We start from the raw sequence: 21,620 nt of genomic DNA, 5'->3' as shown, positions 1-21,620 counted from the left end.
TGCATCCTAACTTCCAGGCTACATGGAGCATCTCTTTGGTGGTTATAAGGTTAAATACAGTAATACTAATGTTAAGTATTTCCTCCTTGGTGATACGTAAGGGCTGGAACATTGCCTACGTTTTGAAGACAAAAACTGCCATGGGGGAGAACAGTTTGGGGCCTCTTTCAATAACAGTCCTAAGGAAAGAAAGGCCTCGATACTGTTTGCTTTCTGCTTTTTTGATGTGCCCAGATTTTCCCTTTAAACTTCTTCTGTCAAGAAGACCAACAACCCCCAGAAGAGATTCTGGCCCCTTCTGCCAACACCTGAGGATCATATTAAAGAGTTGATATATTCTGAATTACTTCTACTCCTTTCAAATAGATTTTATTTAATTAATTTTTATGCCTGCATAGACAGATGACTGTATACTACATGCATGCATTGCCCAATGAGGCCAGTAGAGGGCAGTGGATTCTGACATACCTGAGTTAAAGATGGTTGTGAGCTTTCCATTTTTGGGTGTTGGGCATCAAGCACAGGTCCTCTGGAAGAGCAGCCAGTGTCTGTAACTGCTGAGTCATCTCTCCAGTCCCTTTCTGTTCATTTTCATGATAGTGTCACTCTACACACCAAGTTTTTACTTTTAAAACTTTTTCTATGATTATTAGCATTTGTATGATCACTGTTTGTTTTGCTTTTGAAGTTGGGTACTCTAACTAATTCTCTTGGGACTCAAAACATGTTTAACCAGCTAGAACCAAGTAATTGCCCAGTACTGACAGATCTAGTGATATTTGCATTTCTGATAAACCCCATGTAATTTCAGCATAGTGTGGCCTAAATGTTGAATAGGGGATACTATTTTTATTAATACTAACTTCAACAACGCTTTATTTCACATGTATGGGTGTTTTGACTGAATAATGTATGTCTTCACACAACTTGAATTCCTGATGCTCACATAGGCCACAAGAAGGAGCTGGATTTCCTGGATCTGAACTTACAGTGGGTTGCGAAGTGTTTGTGGTTGCTGGGAATTGAACTGTGGTCCTCTAGTAGAGCAGCATGTGATCGTAGCCTCTGAACTTTCTCTCCAGATCTCATATTAATTTTTAATTAGTTATTTCCCATTAGATAACCGAGGCATATTAAATTTAGAATTTATATACAGTTTATCTGAAATTCAAATTTTAACTGAGAATTATCTAAATAAAGGATTGCTGAATATATCAACCCCCAAGTTCCCCAAATTATTTCCTGAGCTTGTTGCCTTATTTGGTAAAGCTGTTGGTGTGTGTACATGTACAAATTCATGCATATTTACACACCCACAGGTACACTTGCATACACACACACACACACACACACACACACACACACACACACACACCACTGTGACTAAAATGGCCATCATGAGGAAGGGAGTTCACATGACTCAGAAATGAGGGAAAGTGCTTTGTGACCTGTTCTAAACCCCAGATTCCAGACACTTCTCTGTCTTCACAATTAGGAGAATGAAAAGGAGAAACTGAGTCCCTGAGAGGCTCAAGGATGGCAGACATGGCCATCCGTGCCTTAAGTCATTGAATCAACTTCACTCCTGAACCTTCAACTTCAAAGGATCCATAGCACTTTTTAGAGCTCTCAGGCAGGTTGTTCTGCAACTTACGTGGTACCTTGCTTTGTGTGAAAAGGAGCCAAGAGTCAGTAACCTGTACTCTTTAGTCACTCTTATTTCCTCCTTGAGTGATAGGAAAGAAGCATTTCTTTCAGAGTTCCTTTAAGAGATACCTTAGAGGATCCACTAAGCTGCCCTCTGTTCCCAAAGGGACCACTCTGCAGCAGGGGACTGAATGCCCCTTGTTTACAAGGCACCAGAGAAATTCCTGCTGGGATTGAAAGAGTGATTCCGTGTCCTCTTTGAAGGTACAGAAAAAGCTGCCTCAGAAGCCCAGGATGTGAAGAGGGGCAGGTGGGGGCAGGGTCTCCTGTGGTGTCCCAGGCACAGGGTACCACCCTGATCCAGCTGCTTGTGGGAGTGGAGTTGCCCTGGTGGAAGCTGTAGGGGCGTGGCGCTAAGGCTTCGCCTGTCATTGCCCCGGGGCGGGCATACCTACCCGCTGCCCAATCCCTAGCCTCAGCCTCAGCCTTATGAATAAACAATAAAGCCAAGCGCCCTCCCTCTGGCATCCCAGACAGCCCAGGGAGTGTGGGCGGCCCCTACGTAGGTCGAGGCAGGGATGCCTAGCACCGGCGCTGCCGCTGTCCTCCTCGCTCAGCTATACTGAATGCTCACAGGTGAGGACAAGCCTGGCTTCTGCAGACCTGGCGAGAGGCAAGGGTGGAGCGGGATTCCAGGGCGGTACAGGGTCGATCTGTGAGTGGGGCAGCCCCGCGGGAGGCGGTGGAGCGCCCTGAGCCCTCACAGGAACGCGGTACCCAGGCGCCGACTGAACAGGGACAGCTCTGTGAGCACTGGGCGAATCTTGCAGGCCTGGGAGGACTTCCAGCATTACTTGTTCCACCCCAGACTTGCAGGTCAGTCCCCGGGAGCGGCCTCGGTGCGGGCAGAGCTTCCAGGCTGGCTGCTTTTGTGTGGGCTTTGCTCCTTTTGCCCTACCCACTCTCGCATTTCCACCGTGTGGAAAAGAAGTTCCTCAAGACTGCGAGTCACTCCTTACAAAAGCATGGATCACAGGGTCCCTGTGACACTTGAAACCTAGCAATGGAGGAGAGATTGGGGGCTGCAGCGGCCTCCAAAATGGGTCCTGCTACTTTACCAAAAACAAACATTTGAATGATTAATGCAGGGATGTCTGAAGCCTTCTTGCACTTCCTGGGTCCCTCAGAACAGATGGAGGACGCTTCTTGGGAAGGTCACCTAATTAGAAAGAAGGTTAGGCTGGGAAAAGGCTTTGCTGCACTTGGTACTCCAGCGTGGCACCTAGGCATTGTCCTGAGGTGCTGAGATGCTGTGTGTGCATCCTGGACACTGAAAGAGTTCAGCCAGTGTAGATGATAATCACCTAGAAGATAAAACTGGCTGAGCAAGAGAGCAGCCAAAATAGGACTCGCAAGAATTTGGAGGTCTCCTAAACGAGACGAGACGTTCTTTTCTTTACTTAGAAAGAAAACTCGGGTACCAAATTAAAATGCAGATCTCTTGCGGAAGATACCAAAGAAGGCTGCTTCAAGTGCCTCCAATGTCTTCCCTTTGGAAGTTTTCCTTTGAAACTTAAGGAGAGTTAAGGCAAGTTTCACAAACCACCCACAGAGTTCTGAAAGAGCTCTTCACTGAGGACCAATACACGTGCTCAGAAATTGCATGGCTCCCCCTTCTTTTTGTGTTTTTCCTTGATCACAAGTCATCTATTGAGCTCCTGTGGGTCTCCCTCGGCTAAGCATCTTCTGTACTGCCAGCAAATCCTTAGCAGCATCATTCAGAAAGACTCAGAGTCCCGGGAGGGAGGTTTCACAGTGTCAGAACACTGGTTCCATTGTTCAGAGTAGAGATTAAAGCTGGACTGATTTGCTCTTATGGATAAAGTTGAATTTGTTACATAGACTGTAATAATGAACCACACGCTTATGACCAGCCTTAATATTGATTGCAAAACTCCCAAGGCTCACTAAGTCTCAGGCAGCTACAGCAACAGAGCCAATTAGGGAAATGTGGATTCGCCTTTGTTTTCAAGCAAAGCTTCTGACTACATACTGTGGGTGTTTCCTTCTGGACTGTCTGGTAATTTGTCACTATAGAAGTATTTTTATGCTAAGTGTACGTTCAGAATAAAAATGAGGAAGATGAGCTCATCTTCTATGATAAAATAAACTTGTTAATCCCTGTTCACTGTGTAGCCCCAGCTGGCCTAGACCTAGATGTAAAGATGAGGCTGTCCTGGAACTCAGCCTCTGCCTCTCCAGTGATGTGACTAAAGGCATGGGCCATCATACATCGTGCATTGCATTGCATTCTTGTTAATTGAATTTTGTTTGTTCTAACATAGGTGAAGAAGCCCTTCGAACGTAGTCAGGGTTTATTCTCTAAGATGAAAACTCAATTTTTTTCAGTTAAGATATGTGTGGTCAGCCAATTTTTCCATATTGCGTTTACTTATTGACAATGAGAAAACTCTGTGAAATTTCTTTCGGCTTTCCGGTAAAGGCCAACTAGTGCTCAGAGATCTTGCCAAGTGAATGAGGTTTGTGAATCCCAAAGGACAGAAATAAAGTGTCAAATTGGGTCATTGAAAAGAACTGTCTGATACGGAAGCAACTGCTTGCCGAAGGGAACTGCTCAGGAAAGGATTCTGCACTGAAAATCTGAAAAGGGAAGTTAGGTGAAGAACAAGTAGTCCACAATTGACTGATTCTGTAGATACTGCAAATTGTCCCATCTTTGCAGTTTGAGGGACTTGTACATTGGAACTGTATTGACATGTCTTACATTGCATGATGTTTAAGTTTGTCCAAACTGCCTTCATGTGTTTTGTCATTTGGTTCTTGTCTGTCCTCCACTGTTTGAAGAAAATAGAATGCTTATGATGATGCTTCTGGTGGTGATGATGATGGCTAAGCAGGAGTCTCCTTATTTTCATTTTTCCATGTGGTAATTTTGTTGTGGAGATTTTTTCCAAGGTTCGGCTGGAACTTGAAGGTTATGTTCTAATCTCCAAGGCCAGCTTCTCTTTCTAAGGATAGGATGATATTCTGCAATTGAGAAACATGGATATTTAGTTTGTTTGCATCATGAAATAGACTAAAGCTTGGGAAGGGAGCAAGATGAAGAACTCATTTGTGGTCTGCAGGGTGGAGAGGGCACTTTGCTTGTAGTTGACTTGCCCACTCACCCTCTTCTCAGTCAGCGCTGGCCTGGGATGCTGCAGCTCTTGGGGGGAAAAGTTCTTCTTATAGCTACTTTATTTTCTGTCATTCCACTGTGATGGAACAGACTGCTGAAAGGATCATTTGTCATTCTAACTCTTTAATTTACAGTAAAGGATGGATCCAGCCCAATTCTTAGACCTTGTTTTAGAGACCAGTGACAGTTGCCAATATTACATTGAATCTGTAATGGGGTGCCTTAATGCCAAGAGCTATGGCTAGATTAATAGGTCCAGAGTTGACTAATAAAATAGTATTGACAAGGAGAACCTTGATACTTAGAACAAGACAAGATAAAACAATGACAAATGGATCAATGAGAATCAAGAAAAGCACAAAATGAAGAGAGACCTACAAAGAAGGATTTTTTCCTTCATCAATCAGAGAACTACTAATTAGATTTCTAAATGGTGAGAGGGTAATTGAGAAACAAGATGACTTGATGCTCTGAGGCTTGTTACCTCTCTCTCTCTCTCTCTCTCTCTCTCTCTGTGTGTGTGTGTGTGTGTGTGTGAGAGAGAGAGAGAGAGAGAGAGAGAGAGAGAGAGAGAGAGAGAGAGGGAAAGAGAGGGAAAGAAAGAGAGAGAAACTCTCTAAAGGTAAAATATAGTGTAATTGATAACACAATTTGTTGGTACTGTGAAAATGTTACATTGAAAAATCAGCCTAAAGTGACCACGTGGTCAATCATATAAGGAGAGACTGAGTGCTATTCAAACTGATACAAAACAGACACTGCATACTCTTTTCCTTGTTCTTAAGTGATTTTTACATTGACTCCCTACCCTCAGTTATTTGTTGACTACCTCCTCCATCTACTTGGCATTATTAAATACTGTAGACAATAAAGACCAGTGCAGAAGAGTAGTCTTGTTCGGAGTGAGAAAACTTACAGGGAAGATAATATGGGTAAAGAAGCTGAGAAAAAATGGCCAGAGAATGGGACAGGGGGGTTCTTTGGGCAGCAGTTACCTGTCAGAAGCATGGTCAGGGCTTGATGAGGGAACAGGGCAGAGCAAGTGTCAGGTCTAGTATGGTAGAAACAAAATCCATAGGAAAGCTCATGAGTAAAGCATTCAAGAGGGAGCTGTATCTGCCTAAAGGTGGGGATTTACTGGGCCCTGGTGTGGGATTTGGATAGGAGATGTGCAGCTGTGTGGTTGTACATTTGGAAACGTTACATTCTGTGTCTTGGAAAGGCAGAGACGCCGAGTGGTAAAAGTAAGAACCTTGAAGTCCAAAAGACTCCAAAAGATCAAACAAAACTGCATGCTACCACTGAAAGAAGTTAATTATCCTCTGTAAGCATGTAGTTTTCTCATCCAAAAGATAACCAGGATCATGGTAGCACCTACCTCACTAGGCGGGATTAGATGAGGCACATTTCCATCATGCACTTAACGAAAGTTGGCACAAAGCATTACCCAAGCACTAGGCACTCTTGATTGATCACTGTTGTTTTATCCTCAAGAACAAGCCACCTGGGTGGTCTATAATGAATTACAAAGGAGAGAGTCTAGACAGAGTCACCAATTAGAAGGCAATTATAAGAATGATCCAGTTAGGAAGCAACAATTCCAAGAGGGACAATGAAGGACAGAGTCACAGAAGTTGGGACTCTGGCATTTATAAGAGAAACATTGATGATGATACTGAAAGTTGGGTGAGAAAAACAGTTGTGTCTGAGACAGACCTGCGTAGCTACTGGGCTTTAAAAGACAGGGAAAGACCCCCATCTGTTACTTGAAGGCTATATGTCAGCTTGAGTTGCAAATGAATATTTTGTAGCAGTCACTACAGGATCCGTCCTCCTTGCTTGAAAGCTCAAGCGTCCCTTTGGATAGAAAGGAGAAAGAGCAGACCCACAAAAGGCTGCTGCTTCACTACAATCCCATCATCCCAGTAGTCAAAGGAAATCTAAGAGCAGTGATTTTTTTCCCCTCTCCATTCCTCCTCAGCTTTTCACAACATTTCTGTGACTATCAGCCACTTGTCACAGCTTACCTGTGTCTTCGGTACTCTTAAGACAGTGTTCACGGTCCTTTTATAATAGACATGAAATTCAATTTATCCTTTGAGTTTGGTCATAATGAAAATGTTTAGCATTCTGGTCTTCCTGTCATGTCTTTGTTTTGGTAACACACTGAAGCAATAATGCTCTTCATCCCATTTGGAAACACTGATCACATAAGTGTGTAGAAAACCTAATGTTTTAGTCTAAGGCTACAGTTTTCTCTTTGTTTGCTTTTTAATACCACTTTTCACTGTTACTTAGGCTTGATCATGCCCAGACTGGACAAAGAAGGAGATCCTGGACTGTGTCTCTTCAAGACTGTAAAAGATAGTGCTTGACAGAACAGCTTATCTGCTCACCCACCAGTGGCAGAAATGCAGCAAATTACTTAGAGGACAGCCAAGCCATTAGGGAGCTTGATGGGGAGTGACAGACAAAGTGATACCGATTAGCTCCCTAAGAAATGCTTTCTAAGCTGGGTGGAGCTAATATCTGCTTCTTGTTAGGAGTTTGATTAGTCTGTCAGAACTAACCGGCATTGGGAGACACAGCAAGGAAAGCACCCAGAGGCGCGGGATGAACAGTAGAGGAGCATTCCTTCTTGTTGTTCCTTAAGTGTTCTGATGACTGAGACAATTTAATGCGAGACGCAGATGCTCACACACAGTGAAATATCCCCTTTTCCCTTCTCCCAGCAGAGTAGCCTAAAGACAATTGAGGCTTTTCAGACAGTATTTGCTCAGCATTTCCTCTCTCCTGGGCACTTAGCCACATAGTGGGTAGAGTGTAGAGAGATCAAAGAAAAGGCCAGAGACCACAAAATATGGCTTCATGGTTTCTGTGGGGCTAAGGATATTATCATCAGCCTGACTGTGGTCACTCCTTCATTCATATTTCCTAATGTCATGCACTTCCCATTGTCTAATGCCAACTCCTAAGAGGGGTAATAGGACCTGCACTGGTCCTGGAAGATGAAGGGATCTGAAATCATCTATTAATTTCTCTGAGTGGCAGACTGCTTGCTGCTGCCATTCCTACAGGCCATCCTTTCACTTTCTCCTAAGGTTCAGATGTTTCTCCTAAGGTTCACTAGTGGAGAAAAGGAGCATCTGGCCTCAGCACACAGACACACAGAAGGCTTGTGGCTCACCCCCACTTTCTCTGCTGTAATTGGATTTAGAAAGCAGGTGGCCAGCACTTAATCACAGAAGCAACAGCCTTTAGAGCTGAGGCAGGTTTCCCTGCACACAGACATTTAGAACTCTAGATGCAGAAGGATATAAGACCCTAAAGGAGAATTCTATCTTGGAAAGCTGAGGCTAGTTAAACCTTTACATTTTTCCCCTTTCCACTCAAATCTAATTTGTCCATAAAATTCTCCTCTCAGCTCGTAGGACCACAATCAAATGTACAGTACTATTCGCATGTGTGGGTACCTCCACTCCCTGAAGGGAGCATGCTGAGATGGCAGAAACATTCTTAGTTTTTGTTGTTTTGTTTTGTTTGCTTCATGGTAACAACACATGAGTATACGCTCACAGAAGTAAGGATTCTCAAAGTGTGTTTTGTTAATTCCCTGTTTCGTCAAAGGAGGAGCTGAAGCTTTTTATTCAGCTTTTAACAAGATAAGTAAATTCAGAAATCATTTCCTAATGCTAGTCCATGCCCCTCTAAACTCTGTTACAGCCCTTGATGTTTTGGGCTACTCTGGATTTTATCCAGAAGCATAGCATCATCTAGACCAAGCTTTTAGACCTATCTTTTTATGAACTTATGGCCTTGTGCCTGCTAAGTAAGCATTCTGTCACTGAGCTGTAGGCCCAGCCCCTAGATCGCCCCTTCCATCCTCTAGTATGTTTAGTATGGTTTTAGCAAATGGAAAAAGAATGGATATCTTCCTGAGCAGATCTGAAACAAACCAGAAACTTCTGTAGTTATTATCAAGGCGTTTTGGTCTATTTCAATACCGATAGAGTTCCCTAGTTCAGTTTGTCTGAGACCACAGAAATCCAAAGGTGTGGACTCATTGCCCATGGACACTTTTGATTCACAGTTTTCATTTGTCTTTCTTTCAAGGAAGGAAAAGTGAGACATCAGGGCAAACACCTATAGGCACATGTCACCTGACGATGGAATAAGGTATTTTCTGGCACATCTAAAATAGAGTGATATCTCAAATGTTGGTATGCATTGGCATGTGTTATTTCTTTTTCTTTTTTTTTAATCAAATGTCTTCTCCAAATTTTCTCTTTTTAAAATGATGCTATGTAGAGATAACTTAATATTTAGTTAAGATTGTTCCAATTCTTGCCATTTAAATGGTATCCATTTGACTAAGGGTCTTGGTGGGGTGGGGTGACTTGAAGAGATAGACGAGATCTCCTAGTTTCTCCTAGTCTCTCTGGCCTCAGCTTCCTTTAGCTGCTGACTATATGATCTTGGATGACACAGTTCCTCTCTGAACATGGCACTGTGACAGCTCACGGCTGGGTTCTCTTCCTGTATTTCCCAGAAGCCCGTGGAGTCAAAATTCAGTGTGGCTCACCATTCTAGAAATGCAGTGGCTCTGGCATGGCAAATGCCTATTGCTTTATCCATTTCTATACATTGGGGATTTGGATGCTGTTCATCTGAGCTCTTCTGACTCAAGGTTTCCCAGGAAGATCAGCTCACCGATGGTTCCCTGGGTGGTACTGGTGTTTGCAGCCTCAGCTTCAATCTGTGGATTCCTTTCCACACATTAAAAAAAAAAAAAAATCCAGTTTTCTTTTGTTCTTCAGCCGTCAAATCATGCTTCAAGAAGCTGACTTTCTCTTTTTCTGTGGTAAAAGGACCTTTAAGACTAAATGGGAGCCAGGCATGATGGCGCACGCCTTTAGTCCCAGCACTTGAGAGGCAGATGCAGGCGAATCTCTGTGAGTTCAAGGCCAGTCTGGTTTACAAAGTGAGTTCCAGGACACCCAGGGCTGTTACACAGAGAAACCCTGGCTCAAATAACAAAACAACAATAAAAGACAAAATGGGATAACGTGTGAAAGCTTGTTATCCTTCAGGGAAGAACATCTCATGAAATTGTGTGTTTCTGTATTTTACAGCCTCAAGTTATGTGCATAATCTAGGCAGATTAGTTGAGTGCACTTGAACAAAAGCAGAAATGTAAACTTCATAAGGATGAGGATGTGATTTTTGTATTTTAATTTCTGGATTGAATCTTCTAGAAAACTTACAGAATCTTAGACAATCTTTTCTTATTGTGCTGGGGATCAGGATTTGGGAAATTTTCAATAATGTGAAATCAAAAAGCTATACATAGCACAATGGATAGTGCATTAAATGCAAACTTTTAAATTGTGGGGTGGTGAACTATTTTAATATATAATTGGAGGGTTAGCTGTAATGAGAATGTGAGTAGTTTGAAGACTATAAAAAAATCTAATTACTATAAACCAGAGTTAACTAGCAAGAAGTGAAAATTTAACATTTTAAAAATAACAAATGTTCACATTGCCTAAGTATCTTTTCTTATTCTAAAATTTTGAAACATGAAAATTTTGCATATATTTTTTCTTGTTGTTGCAAAGAGTTTGAACATTTACAAAGTATATTTTGGCTAAAAAATGAATCACATGCCTTTTTAAACTCATGACAATAATTGGTTTTCAGTACGTTTTGATATTTATCGAATTTTAAAACATATTTTCTATTTTGACCACTGTAGCAAGATACCATAGCTGGGGGTTGGGAGGGGAGAGAAAAGGGAACTGTATACAACTCCAGTTACAGTAGAAGAACAACAAGAGCCCTTAAATTCAGCTCTTACATGTCTGGACTCTTGAAGTCCAAGCTAAGGGCAGTAGCAGATGTGGTATCTGGTTAGGGCCTGGTTCCCAGAAGCTGAGTACTGATGAGCCTCCCATGATAGACAAGAGGGGAAGTGGAGTCTGAGGGCTTTTTCACAGCGGCCCTGGTCTCCTTCGTCAGTGCTCTGTCTTCATGACCGAATTTTCTAAAAGCCTCATCTCCCACACCATCCTTATGATTAAGTCTCATGAATTTTAGGGACACCAGCATGCAGACCACAGAAACACAGAAGATCTTTAAATGTGTTTGTAACATTTTCTTTCCATCTCCTAGACATGGTGCTGTTTCTACAGTCATTGTGTGTACCATTTCCCAGGGAGCTCTAAGTTAAGTCAGCTGCAGAATTCAGAAAGGAAAAGCAAACTGGGTTATCCACGTCTCAAGGGGACAGAGAAATAGAACAAGCGTCTCCTGCCTCCCTTCTCTGGGAGGAAGTCAAGGAGACCACTGTACTTCTGGGTTAAGTTAAAGGAGCTCACTTACAAATATGCCCACCTGACAGTGTGCTCTGCTTTACTTTTCTACAGGACTCAATTGCTGGGGCTGTCAACTCCTTCAGCTTGTGTGTCTCGTCCACTATGAGCAGATCAACTCTGACGCACAGCTCTGTGGCTTTCTGTCGCATTCTCTTCCTCCCCCTAGCCACACAATGCCTGGCTTTCCCCAAAGCAGAAAAGATGGAGGTAGCACATGCTTATGGGGAGAAAGAGCAGTCTCAGAAGATGGACACAGGTGACCCGGAAAACATCTCCTTTGCTCCAAAGTCCATGTCCCAGCTGATGTCCTCTGAAGCTCCAATGGTACTGTCTGCAGGATCATCAGTGATGCAATTAGATAAAGTATTCCCTGTCAACAAAGAACACCACCTTCCAGGAGCTGGGCTTCTCAAGATCCCTGATCTTCACTCTTCCAGTGAGCCAGTGGTCTCAACCAGTGAACAAAGGCATGGTCCCAGTCAGCTTGAAAGAATGTCTCCTCAACACAGACTTTCCAAGGTCATGTCAATCATTGCTGTCTCATCACCTACTTCTCTTAGTCCTCATCAGGAGGGACCATACAGCAGTTCTAGCACCCAGCCCACTGTAGACGGGATCACAGATGTAACACGTGACTTCCTGAAGTATGTGGATAATCAGTTGCTTGCAACTGAAAGTCAGGAAGCAGTTAGCTTGGGAAATACACCTTCATCCTATATAAATACCAAAGAAATGCTAACTGCCAATCCAAGAACTGAGGAACTTAAAACAGATGAAACCAAGAGGACCACTGCCTTTCCTGGTGCTGATTCCACAGCAGACACAGAGTCTGATGGAGAGAGGCCCTTAGAGAAGCCGGCTGACAATGCCCAGACCACTGTCACCACACACTTGGTGGCAACCCCTGAGGATATTTTAAATATTGATCCAACAGCTGACAGTCTCCTGGGGGACCTCAAGGTCACAGTGAGTGTCAGCACAGCTGTCCCAGTTTCTTCTGTCCCACGTGATGAGTGGGATGACACCAAGTTTGAGAGTGTGAGTCAGACAAGCACCCCAGATTCAGGAGACAGTGCAGAGACTCAAGTGATGACAGAGCCACCACACGGAATGCCTGAGAGCTATGAAGGGATTGAGGGGAGCCCTGCTTCCACAGAGGTTAACAAGGTGACTCCAGGGCTGCCGGAAGGAGAAAGACCCCTGGGGACAGCCCTGATAATTGCACTGGAGGAAGAGAGATCACCAGTCTTTACCCATCAAATTTCCTCGACTCCCACAAGTCTGACAGAAGACCCCGAGGTTTCCAGTGTGAACCTGTTCCCAAGTGCCCGAGGCTTCGCAGCATCCACCCTGGAGGACAGAACTATGCTTTTCTCAAGGAATGCAGTTTCTACCTCTCAATATGAGTCTGAGACACATCAGGCACTAGGAAATGTGCTAAAAGGTAAGGGAGAAAAGTAAAAAACTGAAACAACAAAAATACCCCCAAACTTTTTTTCAATTTGAAAACTTTTAATTTGGATTTATTTTTTATTGTTATGTATTTTTTCAATTTTTTGAGATGGGATCGTGAAAGGATTCCTTGACTTCACTATTTTCCTACCTTTGCCCCTAATTGCTAGGACTGCAGATGTGTGTCATCATGCCTGGCTGGTTAGTTAGTTAGTTAATTTGTTTGTTGACTTTGGTTTTAGCCTTAAACTTACCATGTAGTTCAGTTGACCTCAAACATAAGACTATCCTGCTCTCTCTACCTCCTGCATAGTGAGATTATAGACGTGTCCTGCTAAGTCAGCCTTTGGTTTTATTTTTAAATGACGACTTAGAAACAGTTATTCAAGTTTTAATCAAAGACAGAGTATTCAAATAAATCATATCTACTCTATGAAAAAATCAAACCTTGCACATGTCAAGCTCTTCAACTAAAAACAGTTTCCTGCACATCCCACTCCTCCTTGGGATACTTGGCAATGTTTGAAGATATTTTGAGTTGTTTTGACTGAGGGTTACTTCTGATATCTCCTGGTTAGGGGCCAGGAATGTTTTAGAACATTCTACCTCTGCAGAACAGCTTCCAAAAACAAATGTCTCAGTCAATATATCAACAGCATTGAAACCAATGTAGCTGAATATTCTTCAAATCTTTGGTTATGAAAATATATAAATACATATGAAAATATAAAGTAAGCAGGTATATGTTTTAGTTTCACAACAAGGTATGATACATATTTATACCTCACTGCAAAATATATGCACACCTTTGATATTTCTCACCAAAAATAATTAGGTAAAATTTATCCTGTGCTATTATCCACTTTGGTTCTCTGACCTTATTTGCCCCAAAATAAATTGGTTAGAAATACTATGGAAAGAAAATATAAATTATCTAGTGGCTTCATTCTGAATTTTCTTTTTCTTGACCTCCTCATCTTAAAATATGAGAAGGTGAAACCTTAATATTGGTTGTTGATGGATTTTGTTATTATTATGCAGTTGGCCACATAATAGTATCCAGAAGGAAAGACTATGTAAAAAGTGGATATATTCATTTCCAATTGTTTTAGAATATGCAAATCTTAAGACCTGAGTCAAATAACCTGTTAATGAAAAGAAAAAAAAACAGATTTGTAATATGGCTTATAAAGTCTTGTTGAGATTTAATTAAAATGGTAAAAGTGATCATTTGATAAATAACAAAAGTAAGATGGAATAGTTTACATGCCTATTTGAGTTTTTAGTTTTTGTTTGTTTGGTTTGGTTTGTTTTGAGACAGTTATCTCAAGTTGCTCAGACTCACACTTGCTAAACCAAAGCTGGCCTTTAATGCCTGATTCTCTCGCCTCTCCCTCTTGACTCCTCTGATTATAGTTGTGTGTTACCGGGCCCAGTTTCTAATTCATTTTTAGAAGACTGAAAGGGCTATAAAGTGTACATTTTCATAGATACTTCCAGAAAATGTTTTATAAGTTCCACTTAAACTTTTTGTGAGGGGACAGTTTTTTACTATGTAACCGTGTGTGGCTTCAAAAGTGTAGAGGGTCACATGCCTCTACCTCTCAAAAGCTGAGATAAAGCCATGCACCATCACTCACAGAATAAGCTGCTTTTAAAAAGACATTGAGTTGAGCTCATGTAAGCATGAGGATGTTAAATAGGATGAAATAATAATTTCGCTCCAATTGTCCATAGCACCTATGTTTCTAGAACATAAAATCACATGGCCCCTAGGATACATTACACCAGCAAGTCTATATTGTTATATTTTGGATTTTACAGTTGCAAACTGAAAAGAAAAGTAGATTTGATAACATCCAGGCTATTTGGGTGGTCAAATATGCTCTCAGTAATAATTGCCTCATTTACCTACTGTTTTGTGAACAGGCTCAGTGGTTAAGAGCCCATATTGCTCTTGCAGAGGACTCGAGTTTGGTTCCCAGCACCCACATCAGGTGGGCTCACCTGTAACTCCAGGTCCAGGGAACCCAGCATCCTCTTCTGGCCTCCATGGGCACCTGTACTAGTGTGTACAGACACATGCACAACAACATACGTAAAAGTAAAACAATTAAGAAAAAGATGTCTATTGAAAAACTACTTTGTGCTGTGGCATGAATCTTAAAAGTTCTTATTAATAAAATCAAACCCGAGGCCAGTTATTGGGGTGAACGCTGGTAGGTCAGAGAGACAGAACAAGCCACAGCTATCTCACCTCGCCGGATCCTCAGCTGGTCTTGTCTCCTCAGACTGGAGGCCTCTGAGTCCTCATCGGGAATGGGTCTCAGTTGAACTGCTGCTCGAAAGCCTGAAGCTTAACCAGCCAAATGCTTAACCAGCCACATGCTTAACCAGCCAAATGCTTCTAGTTTCTGGTCCTCACGCCTTATATACCTTCCTGCTTTCTACCATCACTCCCTAGGATTAAAGGCTTGCTTCTTGGGATTAAAGGCATGAGTCACCATGCCTGGCTGTTTCCAATGTGGCCTTGAACTCAGAGATCCCAGATGGATTTCTGCCTCTGGAATGCTAGGATTAAAGGCGTGTGCTATCACTGCCTAAGTAGTGGCTTTTCTGTTCTCTGACCCCAGATAAGTTTATTAAGGTACACAATATTTTGGGGAACACAATACGACCACATTGTGCAAGGTACCATATTTCATGTTTGGAATAGAAAGACTTTACCTGTTTCAAAAAAAAATTAAAGAAGGAAGGAGAGAGAGAGAGAGAGAGAGAGAGAGAGAGAGAGAGAGAGAGAGAGAGAGAGAAGGAGAAGAAGAAGAAGAAGAAGAAGAAGAAGAAGAAGAGAAGGAAGGAGGGAGGGAGGGAAGGAAGGGAGGAAGGAAGGAAGGAAGGAAGGAAGGAAGGAAGGAAGGAAGGAAGGAAGGAAGGAAGGAAGGAAGGAAAAAAACAGTAGGTAAACACTGTTCTCATTTAATAGTGAAGGACACTGAAGGCTAAAGATGATCAGTAGTTAGCTTAGGTCACAAAGCTAGAGAGTGGTTGAATCAAAATTCAGACCCAAGTAAACTGGCTGTGTCATCATTATTCTTGTCCACTGTGGGACAGGATTCCATGGGTGGTATCACGATCCTTCTCCTTTAACACATGTGGGAGGGTAAGAGTGCACACCATACCCTGACTGCTCTGCCTGTCTATCCTGGAAACTAGGTGAACACTGGTTGGTGTAATCATTATTTTTTTGTTTTGTTTTGTTTTAAAATGCCAACTTTCTTTCCCCTTTTTATATGCAAATGTGAACATTGATATGGAAAAAATACTTCGGAGAGATTTTAGTGTGACTTAGTTTTGTATAGTTTGTTTCTTAGCAGACTGATTCAACCAATATTCAAGCATGTCTGAGAAGCCCAGCTAGCCATCTTCCTATTTTGCTTCAGTTTTATTCTAGAGTTTTTGTTTATTTGTTTGTTTTCACATTTCCTTTTTTTTATTTCTGCCTTAGTTTGCTCCACAACTCCCCCAAGTAGCCACAGTAACATTTGTTTACTGGTCTTTGATTCCCAAGTTGTCTTTGTTGTTCCAGCCTCTGAAAGAGTTATCTGTCCTTTTTCAATTTATTGACCTCATAGAGACTTTAATGTATTAGAATTTGGTCTATTTAAAAATGTTTCCCTCCTTTTAAGACATCACTCAAGAGATGACTATGGCCACTCAAGAACCAGACCCCATAATACCCGTGGTGACACAAGAGAACATTGAGGTTCCCAGAGGCAGTGGGGAGCCTGAAGAAGGCATGCCATCTCACTCTCCTGTGTCTGCTGATGTGGGTGCCACTGAGCTACCCAGAAGATGGGAGTCTCTGGCCACTCCAGCCTCCACCACTGTTGTCCCTTTGCCTCTTGAAGTGACCTCTTCTATGGAAGGTCAGTAGGGGAGTGTGGGTTCAGTGTTTAAAGGAGGAGTGTGAATCTTTACTGTGAGTTACTGGGATGAGTGAGACACCTGGCCTTTCACCAGCTTGCATGTGTTCCCTACCTGGAGAGATGGTCAACTCTCTTTGCTTGTAAAAATGCATTATAGCCTCAAAGGATTAGGTGACTCTCCTGGTCGCCAAGTCCAAACCTCCTGAGGACTCCCTCTTAAGAGCCAGGGTTGGGAATTTAAAAATTGTAAGGACCTGGGTTTAAAGCCACCTTTGGCCCTGTGGAAGACTGTGACCTCAGATAAGCTGCTGAACTTCTTTTTGTAGGCCTCTGTTTATTTCCAGTAGTCTATTTAGGATATGATAAAGAAGTAATGTATGAAAAGGGCTTTCTATATCATAGACCCTCAGGTGCCCTGCTCTCTCCCTTGAGGGCAATAAAGTTTTGACATCTCTCTGGTTATCAGAATCTTTTGGGTGAGAGAGAGACAGAGAGACAGACAGAGATAGAGAAAGAGACAGACAGAGACAGAGAAACAGAGAGACAGAGAGAGAAAGAAAATATATTTCAGAAATATATATAGTTCTTCATTTATCTATTTCATCATTGTCTAAGCAAAGATTCATTGAGATATTTTTAAAATATAACAAATACTTTCTAATTCTGCCTCATTATCCTCCTTCCAAAACAAAACAAACAAAACAACACAAAACTCAACTCTAGAGTCTTGACAATAACCTTCATGGAATCTGATGACCCTTACCCTAAATGTCTCTCTTCTGACTGGTAACCACGATTATCAATTCTGTTTTCATAATCTCCTTCACTGCACACCACTTCCAGGTTTCATGTATCCATACTTACTACTACAAGTACACATTTCATATTTTTTGCTGTTTTTAACTTTAGAAGACATAATATTGTACTAGAGATAAATCCTTTGGAACTTAGCATTTTAGGCTTTGCTTACTGTTCTGGTTGCCAAGCGTCCTGTAGTTTTTTGCTTTTTGTTTTTGTTGTTGTTGTTGTTCTGACCATCGTATCATACTCCATTTTGGAAACACATCTCATCCAGTGTTCATCCGTGCTCCTGCTGTCTGTATTTGGGCCATTTCCAGATATAACTGTTGTGACTACAGCTATAATGATCACTCTTCTGTATGCTCTGCTTCAGACCTGTGAAGGACTTTCTCATAGGGAGTTGCTGGCCACAGGATGTATGAGTATTGACATTAGAGGCCAATGTCTCCTTTTCATAGTGGTTGTTGCACCAATTTGTATTCCCATATGAAATATAAGGGGCTCTGTGGCTCTCCGTCATGGGAATTTAAATATATATATTTAAGTATTAAATATATATGCATATATATGTATGTATATATTTCCCCTGTGGCTCTCAGGCAAAGAGATTCTGATTCAGAATCTGACAATTGAAGAGAGTTTGACAATTCAAGCTATGATTGTTATAGTTTCTTTAGATGTGGGAAGCTTGGATGCTTTGAAAGAGCGTCTACTTTAGTCACAGATCTAGGTTCAGACTCTTCCATGTGATTTGGTGAAGCATACTTGTTCTTTCCAAAGTAATCCCTGGAATTTAATTTCATGCATTTTTTTTTTTAAATTTTCTGCCTTTGGTACCCTATACAAAATACTGTGCCATCCGTTATACTGTCGATAGAATAAGTGGGAGATTAAATTTTAAAAGCAAAATTACGATTTGAGGCCATGTATCACCCCAGGTGTTTTCTGTGTGTAGCTGGGTTGATGGGAGAAGAGGAGCTGAACTGAGTACTGAGTTTGCTGTGTATAAGACACTGCTTCCTTGCCTTTAAAGCTCGTGTTAGCATTTTCTATCACGATTGTCTGGTGGGTCAGGTCCTGTCTCTTGTGTTTGGTAGACCTAATGGACACAATCACGGGGCCAAATGAGGAATTCATGCCAGTTTTGGGCTCCCCGATGACACCCCCTGCACTGACTGTGGACGCTCCCACAGTTTCTCCAGCACTCCAGTCTGAGGAAAGAACTATTTCGTCCATCAACCACCCCAGTACAGCTCCCTCCTATGGCCTGGAACAACTTGAATCTGAAGGTACCCTTGTCTTTGACCTTTGACCACATATTTGGTAAACAAATAAGTAGATGTAAGTTTAAGTCACTGGATAAACTGTCCTGCCACCAAAGAGTTTTTTGTTTTTTTTTTTTAATAAAACCCTCTGCCTGGGATCTCTCCTTGTGATTCTAATTAAATTTACATAGGTGGGATATGGCACTAACATTTAAAATGAGTGTCTTAGTTGGTTCCATCATGCAGACTGGATGAGAAGAGCAGGTTTACATGGAGGAGCGGTGTATTTTCCATCTGATTGTTTTGATGAATGTTTAAATGTTTACTGTGTTTTCATAATATCACTCAATCAGTACTGGGATATTCTCTTAGTAACATCTTTGATTACTGTCTAGAGACAAACAGTTTCTTTATTAATTAACGCTGAGAAATCGGTGCCAAAATTGTACTGTCTAAGACACTGGTTTTTGCCATGAAAAATGTAATTGAGGCATAGCTGTACATCAACAAAGAGTAAGAACGGAGACAGGGTCCACCGTCATGTGACTGCCTGAGTGAGCACCCTGAAAGGTGAGGAGTATCAGGTTGTAGGTGCAGATGTTTGGAGGGCTAGTTACAGGGATACTAATCCAGAGCATGAGAAGTCCTTATTAGGCAGCCAGCCATGTCCTAGGTGAGAAAGGATAGAAGTACTGGGGATTTTATTTTCTGTTCTCTCAGGTGTAAAGAAGAGGTTCAGCTGGGTGTGTAAGAGATGCTCCCTCCCACAAAACATTCATTTTATCATTTTTTTAAATCATGAATTTATGTGTGTGTCTGTATGAGTGCATCCCATGTGTGTGTTGGTGCCCTTAGCGGCCAGAAACATCAGATTCCCCGGAATTAGAGCTATAGCAAGTTGCCATGTGTGCTGGGAATCAGACTTAGATCCTCCGCAGAAGGGAAACATACCCTTAACCACCTGGCCATCCCTCCAGGCCAAGTCTTATAGTCTTCCAGGGTGGTACTTGTAATCTGCTCACTGAGAAATAGAACATTTTAAGAGTGGCTCGGAGAATTTCACAGAGGAATTCTGGGGAAAAAAAGAAGCAGACCAGCGTGGTCCCAGAGGCTAACATCCCTCTCAGATCACATGAAGACAGATACCACACTGCTTTGGGCTCAGTGCCTCGTGTTTTTAGTTCTGAATACCATCTAAAAAAATCGGATTTCCTTAAATTAACCTGAGATATAGCTGGCAGCTCTCTTGGCAAGGCTCATTACATCAAAGAAAAAATATATTTATGAATAGTCTATCCTTGTAAAAACCGTAGTAATTTTCTAAATTTAGTAGATGGTGGCAGTTGTGTTGAAATATGTTAGAATTTTTCTGATGTACCTAAAGATATCCTGGAGTTTGAAATCTTTTCTTCTACACAATTCAGTTTCAGCTTCTTTTTTGAGAATATGTTTTGTCAGGTTTTGACCTGAATTATGATTCTTGCCAAGGTTTCTGAAAGATAGTTTTGGTTAAAAAAAAAATACTTTTTCTCCTACATTGTAAGGCCTAGAATTAGATTAGCATACAATTTCTCCTAAAGACCAAGGTGCATGCTTTATGTTAAGTTACAATGTATTAAAAACATAACAATTTTATGCTCATGTTTAACTCTCGGAAAGGTGAAAGGGCTATATGTATTTAAACAGATGAACCAACCAGACTCCTGGATATAATAGGAATCTCCATTTTCAGCATGTGTTTTCTGCCTTTACTAGGTATATAAATGTAGTTTGCAGTTTTGATTAGGAAAGCATTTTAATTTCACCACAGAATTAAAGCCAGAAGTGAATTTACTCTTAACAAAATAATGTTTTGGTTATGTCGTATATTCTTTAATGGCTTTTTGAGGTTGTTTTGCTTCTGAGACTGGGTATTACTATGTAATCCACACTGGCCTAGACTTAACTATAGATGAGTTTGAGGCCAGTCTAGGACACATCAAACTCTGTCAAACACAGAAAAAAAAAAGTGTATTTATTTGCTTAACCACTTAATCTTTTGTGTTATTTGAATGTCTTCCTATAAAGAGACAAATTCATTCCTCCAGATAATTGAGTTACTTTACCTCAATGGGATATGTGAAAAAAAAAAAAACATGCCCATATTAGATATCAGACACCCAAGGAGACAGAGCCTAGGAATTGTGCAAATTCAGAACCCACTGATCTATTTATCATGTGTGAGATAACTTATAGCCCCAAAGAGGCTAAAGATAACTTTTTTTTTTCTTGAATTATCTTTTGTACTTCTCACATATGATGACTAAGATGTGCTAGTTTCCCGGAACCTCCATAAAAAGTCCCACAAGCTCACAATGTCTTAAAATAATAGCAACCTCTTCATGTGCTGTTCTGGAGCCCACAACTCTAAGCTGAGGTATAACAGGGTCATAGTCCCTGCAATGCCTCTAGGCCAAGACCTGCCTCACCCCAGTCGGATTCTGGTAGTCCCAGAAGCCCTCTGGTTCACGGCAGCCTAGCTCCACTGTCTTCACAAGACTGTCTTCCTTCATGCTCCTGCTCCAGCTTCCTTCTTTGACTGGGTCGTAAATCATTGGATTAGAATCCACCCTAATAGTTTCATCTCAATTTGACTTTATCCACCCAGACTCTGCTTGTCAATAAAGCCATGTTCGTAAGTGCCACTTCTTAAAACTAGGACGACTCTCCTGGGGACACAATTCCAAACTCATGACAGGGGTCTTGTCCCAGACAGTCTGCCAGATGGATCTGAGAGCAGATGGGCATCTCTGATCATCTGCCCAAGTGATAGGAGAGATGTTGGCGAGTTTTGCTTTCTTGGTCCCCGAGGGAAGCCTCCTTTTGTGACTATATGCCACCTTCTGCATATTTAGTAAGTCTTCTGCTATGTCCACAAAATGCAGTTTGATTTTTGAAAAGATAATAGTTTATTTTT

At 41.6% G+C, this 21,620-nt stretch overlaps 1 protein-coding gene across 6 annotated transcripts in view; it reads left to right on the top strand.

Annotated features, from left to right (window-relative positions):
- The first annotated feature begins 2,178 nt into the window (after positions 1-2,178).
- Positions 2,179-21,620, top strand: part of Armh4 (armadillo like helical domain containing 4) — a 105,984-nt gene continuing 86,542 nt past the window's right edge. For 2 of the 6 annotated variants that reach the window (XM_042284771.2, XM_076544903.1), the window contains exons 1-4: positions 2,183-2,283; positions 11,272-12,664; positions 16,359-16,598; positions 18,497-18,688. In XM_042284771.2, coding sequence (XP_042140705.2) covers positions 11,323-12,664; positions 16,359-16,598; positions 18,497-18,688 — 1,774 coding nt within the window. In that variant the 5' untranslated portion in view covers positions 2,183-2,283; positions 11,272-11,322. Of the gene's footprint in view, positions 2,524-8,959; positions 9,023-11,271; positions 12,665-16,358; positions 16,599-18,496; positions 18,689-21,620 lie in introns of all 6 variants that reach the window. The other 4 variants (XM_076544904.1, XM_076544906.1, XM_076544905.1 and 1 more) reach the window with 4 other exon arrangements.

This window comes from Peromyscus maniculatus, chromosome 9 (genome assembly GCF_049852395.1).
Source record: "Peromyscus maniculatus bairdii isolate BWxNUB_F1_BW_parent chromosome 9, HU_Pman_BW_mat_3.1, whole genome shotgun sequence".
NCBI lineage: Eukaryota > Metazoa > Chordata > Mammalia > Rodentia > Cricetidae > Peromyscus > Peromyscus maniculatus.
The sequence above is the reverse complement of the archived record's forward strand: the minus strand, read 5'-3'. Positions and strand labels throughout refer to the sequence as shown.